Genomic DNA, 6868 nt, shown 5'->3' with positions numbered 1-6868 from the left:
TTTTAGAAATCCACTACACTGTAATTTGGCACATTATTTTTTTCTGACTTTTTTATTAAAATTGTTGACAGTCTGACCTTTTTTTAAAAATCTGACCCCCCTGCCCCAGCTGCTGACGTTACAAAAACTGATTCTTTACATCTTCTGGTAGAAATTTTTCCTTAAGATTTCAAAAATCAAATCCTCTATAAATTTTGGTCAATATTTCCTGAGATATTACTAAAATTTATAACCAAACTGACATTTAAAAAAAATTAAAGTTGTGCAGCTGCGACTTCAACAATGCTTTGCACCTGGCCCAACTGCATCCTAGCAACGCCCCGGCCCGCCCCCCACCTGTCTCCTGGCCCCACCCGCCCCCCGCCTCCCCCAGCCCTGCTAGGTTGTTGATTCCAATATTCTCACTTAACATCACAAATTCTAAAACAACTTTAAATTTCAAAGATAGTTAAAAAAAAAATAATTTGCTGTCTTCATTGACAGCTTAGATCGGACCCGCTGTGTGTGTGTGTGTGGGGGGGGGGGGGGGGGTGGGGGGGGGGTTGGGGGTTAGTGTGTGAGTGACGCGACAGGCACCTCCCCAGAATTCCATAGAGCTGCCAACAGCTTTCGTGCATGAGACGCGCACGATCATATCCAGATATTCTGAACTCGTGACGCATGGTTGCATTTCAATCATGCTCTCCAGTCTCCTAACAACGACCCCATACTTTCTCTGAAAAGATAGACTCTATAGAGAGACTCTCCTCTACCACGGTCTTCGTATCCCCTCTCTCTCTCTCCCCCCATCTCTCTCTCCACTCTCTCTATCCCTCTCTCCCTCTCTTCTCTACCCTCCTCTCTCTCCCTTCTCTTCTCCTCCATCTCTCTTCCCTCCTTCCCGCTCTCCCACCCTCCTCTCTCCTCCACCTCCCTCTCCTCTGTCTCTTGCCCCTCTCTGGGTCTCTCCCCCTTCTCTCTCTGCACTCTCTCTCTGCCCTCACTCTCTATCACCCCCCCCCCCTCCCTCTCTAGACACGCCTGCGACTTGGGGGCTATGCGTCAGTGGATAGGGAGGATATGGGGAAAAAAGGAGCAAATTAATTATATTAATATAATATCAAGGGGGGTAGTTAGCATGTGTGTGGGGGGTCGTTAGTGTGTGTATGGGGGTAGTTAGTGTATTTGTGGGGGTGATTGGTGTGTGTGACACCGCGTTTGGGGGGACTGACCCAACCGGTCTGCACTTGGTCTAGTATGACAATAAAACCCTCTTGACTGTTGAGCTCCATGGAAATTATTTTGATTCTTCCTTCATCGCCATCAACTCTCCGCAGCCTTTCAAGTTTGTATCGCTCTCCTACCCACTAGGACCAATTTACAGTTGCCAATAAATCCACATGTCATGGTGATGAGGGAGGATAGCAGTACATCGGGGGTAACCCTGATTTCTAAACAGTAATTTAGCAGCTTTACTAGCAGACCTGTGAAAGATGTAATGGAAGTACAAATTTTTTTATTGACAGACTGTTGCACTGATTTCCTCCCTCATCCAAATGACGAGTTAATTGGCCGCTGTAAATTGCCTGTAGTGGGTCAAGTTTTCCCGACTGAATGAATGTATTTAATATTCTGCCCTCTAGGTGGTGCATATGGACTACGGCATGAAGGAGAAGAATCCCATTGACGAGATGTGGTTCTACTGCAAGAGTGATCCCAACAAGGCCATCAAAATCCGCAAGGACCAGGTACGTTTTCCAGGCCCGAGTTGGAAACATATCCTTTATCTGAAGCTGTACGTAAACATCTCCCTCAAGCCGTGCACGGACCAACACTGGGGATATAACTTTAATGTTTAGTTTTAGAGATACACTGTTGCAACAGGTCCTTTGGCTCATCGAGTCCACGCTGACCAACAATTACCCGTTCGATGTCCTACACACTGTGGGTAAATTATGGAATCCAATTATCCTACAAACCCACATGGCTTTGGAGTGTGGAAGGAAACGGGAGCACCTGGAGAAAACCCACGTGGTCACAGTGAGAATGTGCAAACTCCATACAGACAGCACCCGTGGCCAGGATCGAACCCAGGTCTCTGGTGCTGTAAGGCAGCAATTCAACCTCTGTGACACTGTGCCGCCCTCAACTGACTGTGTTGCTCAGAGGCTGCCAAGGGCGCCCATCACTGCCTTGCCCTTTGCTTTGGGTTTGGTTACCATGCCTACTGTCAAGGTCTAAGCTGGGATCCAACTATCACCTCGGTGTGACTTGGAACTGGACCTTACTCCAATTGGTTAGAGGGCCTGTTATGATCTGGTCGTCTTTGCAGGAGAGGTTAGAGAGGCTGGACTTGTATCTATTGGAGCTTAGAGTGAGAGGAACTCTACAGAAACTAGAAGGGTCTCGACTCGACTCCATGTTCTCCAGAGATATTGCCTGACCTGCTGAGCTACTCCAGTACTTTGTGTCCCTCTGAAACTCTTCAGAACATGCATGGTATTGGCAGGATTGTGGTTTCCTTGTATAAATCTTATCTTCAAGAATATTAATATAAAATGGTCACCTGGTCATTAGTTGACATGAGAGCAGAGAGGTGTAGATAGATACTTGTTACGTTAAATTGTGAAGCTGGAGTTACAACAAATCAGCCACAATCTTATTAAGTTGTGCAAATGGCGCGAGGGGATGAATGGCCATCTCCACTGCTCGCACCGTTTGTCTCCTTGTGGATGTGGGTTGTTGGGAAGACCCGGCAGGAAGAGGCCCTACAGCAGCCTGGGGCTTGCCTGGTTTGGAAACCGCTCGGGCAAGTGGACCGGACTTTGGACTTTTTGTAAATGGCGCTGAAATATGGCAACTCGTGCATGAGTGATTTATGCAAAAATAATTTTATTGTGCACATCCAGATATCTCAGATGCTTCCGGTGATTTTCACAGAGCAGCTGATCCAGGTCTCCTGCAAGAAGACTGACGACCAGAGTGTGCAGGCCGCCAAGGAGCTCTTTGTCCAGTGGTGCACCAACAGGAACTTTACCAAACCAAGTGTAGGTAGATGATGATGCTTCCATTTGCAGTAACAGTTTCTGCATCCTTCCTTGGCTGTTTTGTACTCCTGGGACATTACTGCATAACTTTGGCCCACCGTCTCTGTGCCGAACAAGATGCCAATTTAAACTAATCCCATCTGCCTGCACGTGATCCATATCCCTCCATTCCTGACCCATATGCCTCCATTCCTTATACATTTGCATCTATCTTTGGGGTAAACCAGCATCTGCATTTCTTTATTTCTACATTCCCTCCATCACTTATGTTCATGTGCCTGTCTCAATGCCACTTAATCGTCACTATCAAATCTGCTTCCACCAGTAACGTTGTTGATAAGAACCAGCTCCTCATTGCCTTCATAAAAGAATCATAAAATTGTTAGAGATCGCAGATCCATCAAGTCTGTGCTGAGTCCTAATAATGTAATTCCATAAACGACAAATATTCTGTTGGTGGAACATGTATAGGTGACTTTTCAGGTCAGGGCCCTTCTTCCAAATTCACCTACCCATGTCTTCCTGAGATGCTGCCTGACCCCCTGAGTCACTCCACCACATCTGCAGTTCCTTGTGTTTAGGTTGGATCGGACCATGGTTGATGGATGACATGGGGCGTGGGTTTTTAACGATGTGTGACAGGAAGGGACGTTTTTCTCTATTAAAAAAAAGGTGACAAAGTGCTGGAGTAACTCAGCGGGTCAGGCAGCATCTCTGTAGAACATGTATAGGCGACGTTTTGGGTTGGGGCCCTTCTTCGTACATTAGTGGGGGAGGGGGGGGGGTGAGAAAACTAGGAGAGAGGAGGGACAGGATAAAGCGTGGCAGGTAATTGGTGGACATAGGTGAGGGGGTTATTTGATAGGCATATGCTTGGAGCAAAGGCCAGAGAATACAACAAGTGTGAGGCAGAAGAATTGAAGAGATGTGAATTGTGAAGTCAGAGGAAGGAATATGGGTGGAAGTGGAGTGGAGAAATAGGTGCGAGTTCAGGAAGGGCACTTGGGAGGGGATGAGGGGAAGAAACGGGGGAGGGGTGTAGTGTGGGGGAGAAAGGAAGGTGTGGGGGCTTGTTAGAGGTTACCTAAAATTGGAGAATTCAATGTTTCAACCATCTTCCTGTGAAACCTCCTCTTCACCTGTGTTCACCTATTACCTGCTATGTTTTGCCCAGCCTTTCTTCTCCTCACAGCTTTCTTTCTCCCCCCCCCCCCCCCCCCCCCCCCCCACCCCCCCCCCCCCCCGACCTCCCACAATCAGTGGGTCTTGAACCAAAACATCACCTATTCATGTTCTCCAGAGATGCTGCCTGACCTGCTGCACCTCCAGCACATTGTGTCATTTTTGTACACCAGCTTCTTCAGCTCCTTGTATCTACATAGAAATATTTATAGGCACACTCATTTATTCCAGATTGGCTCTGTTGTTAACTCATAAGGCACATGGAAGAAGAGTCCTGACCCAAAACTTCAACTGTCCATGTTCTCCAGAGATGCTGCCTGACCCACTGAGTTACTCTGGCACTTTGGGTCCTTTTGTAAATCAGCATCTATAGTTCCTTTTTTCATACATTTTGAAGTTTTTCTGGGGTGGGAGATTGCAACCTTCACGTGGTCCGCCCTGTTTCGACAAATGCTATGTTTGCCCAGCCTTTTTTCTCCTCACAGCTTTTTTTCTCCCCCCCCCCCCCCCCCCCCCACCGATCCCCCACAATCAGTGGGTCCTGAACCAAAACATCACCTATTCATGTTCTCCAGAGATGCTGCCTGACCTGCTGCACCTCCAGCACATTGTGTCATTTTTGTACACCAGCTTCTTCAGCTCCTTGTATCTGCACAGAAATATTTATAGACACACTCATTTATTCCAGATTGACTCTTGTTGTTAACTCATAAGGCAAATGGAAGAAGAGTCCTGACCCAAAACTTCAACTGTCCAAGTTCTCCAGAGATGCTGCCTGACCCACTGAGTTACTCTGGCACTTTGGGTCCTTTTGTAAATCAGCATCTGTAGTTCCTTTTTTCATACATTTTGAAGTTTTTCTCTAGCCATTTAACATATGAATTTTAAATAGGCTGATAATGATTTTCCTATCCCTCCTACATGGTGGTGAACCAGTGTATGTTTGTTCCTACCTACAGGATGGGGATATAGACACCACTATAGTCTGAATGGAACAGCGGCAATGGTGACAGCGATGACTCCAATCCCAGAGAAGAGCTTCAGTCTTCTCGTCGGGCAAACAGCTGTAAATCACAACGCTTTTTCAGTAGGAAAGTGGGAATTTTCTGTGAATCCTGGATCTTTTTTCTCCCTGCAGTCCCTGCGATGGTATAATCTCCTAGCTTCCTTGGTTCTTTTCCAATTAGCAGTTTCCCAAACTCTTGCTTGAATGGAGAAAAGCAGTCTTCATGCAAAGAAATCCAAGTCTAAATGACTTGGTCAGTAGAGAAGAATGGATTCGTTTTTTTGAAACGAGTTATTGAATGATTGACTTTTTTTCCAAATCTGCACCTGACAAGTTTGAAGCCACTTAGCTAGATTTATCTGAAAGATCTTCCACACAAATGTTGGAAGAGTGCGAATTGTGCTCACACCAAAGGATAAAGCTTTATTTTACCCAACTCTGATTGTAATGACTCTGGATACCTATGGCCAAATGGCAACTAAAACACAGGAACGGGACTGTATGTGTTACATCGAGGCAATGGGCTTTGACTTTCCACAAAGGATCACTATGCCCAGTGATTCCTGCTTGCAAGAATAATGCCTTTACAGGCTGGGAAGGAACACAAGTCACCGTTTTGCCTTTTTATCATGGAAAAAAAAGTTGTGCAAGTGTGATGGACATATATTCTTGTAACTATACACTTTATTGCTTCGAGGGATTATGGTTGGTACCATGAATGTTATGCTGCTTAAAATATTATTACTTCAGTCCACAGTTGAACATACAGGCACCTCGCATTTTATGTGGGGAATATGTGCTTGAAAAGCAGCGTGCAATTCAAAGACACATAAATGAAACATATACTCGACTACACGGTCAACAGTAAATTTGAGGTGCATTATTCCAAAAATACCAGTGTGTAAATCAAGCTTTGGTATTAAGAACACTAGCACGTTATTTCAAAAACCCATAAATCAATCATGCTTAAAGCGTGAGGTGCCTATATATTAATACAAACTTAAAACAATATTCAACTCAACAGAAATGTTGGGGGAAATCACCTGTGTCTACAGTGCAGGATAAAGACCCAAATAGAGAGAGGCTGATTGCAGTGGGGTTTCCCCAGTATAGTTCACTTACTGTAGCAATGTTACAAAATTTTGAGATTTAAAAAATCAAGTCTGCAATTTATCCCATCAGATAAAGCATAAAAAGAAGTTTAATTTGACGCCTAATTCACTTTCATATCTCAAGTATTTAATAAGTTATGGCCATTTTCATACTCGGAAATTAGCATCTTGTTCCCTATTGATTTTCTATGGACATAACAAAAAAGCTGTGATCGTGGACAGTCAAAGGCCCATAACCTTCTTAAAAATTAAGAGAACTGAATGAAATTTTCAGTTATCATAGATTGAACCATTCTGAAACAAATATAAAATAATCTTACTTAGATGACCTGAAATTAAAGCATATAATTAGTTAGTTACCCAATTGTAGCTAATTTCAAACTTCAATTACTAGATCTAAACATCTATCCATTTCTTAATAAATGATTAACATTTTTAAATAGCCTAAGTGTCCAAATAATATTCACAAATAATTCACAATAAAACATGATTTTAAAATCTCATTTACATTAATTTATAGGCCAAATGGAAGGAATTTAGTG

At 44.1% G+C, this 6868-nt stretch overlaps 1 protein-coding gene across 2 annotated transcripts in view; it reads left to right on the top strand.

Moving 5' to 3' along the window:
* LOC116986350 (deoxynucleoside triphosphate triphosphohydrolase SAMHD1-like) overlaps positions 1 to 6328 on the top strand; it is a 132174-nt gene extending 125846 nt beyond the window's left edge. The window contains exons 17-18 of one of the 2 annotated variants that reach the window (XM_033041800.1): positions 5168 to 5397; positions 5581 to 6328. In XM_033041800.1, coding sequence (XP_032897691.1) covers positions 5168 to 5197 — 30 coding nt within the window. In that variant the 3' untranslated portion in view covers positions 5198 to 5397; positions 5581 to 6328. Of the gene's footprint in view, positions 1 to 5167; positions 5555 to 5580 lie in introns of those variants that run through there. The other variant, XM_033041799.1, reaches the window with a different exon arrangement.
* Positions 6329 to 6868: the final 540 nt, after the last annotated feature.

This window comes from Amblyraja radiata, chromosome 23 (genome assembly GCF_010909765.2).
Source record: "Amblyraja radiata isolate CabotCenter1 chromosome 23, sAmbRad1.1.pri, whole genome shotgun sequence".
Lineage (NCBI taxonomy): Eukaryota > Metazoa > Chordata > Chondrichthyes > Rajiformes > Rajidae > Amblyraja > Amblyraja radiata.
This window is presented reverse-complemented; position numbering and strand designations above follow the sequence as displayed.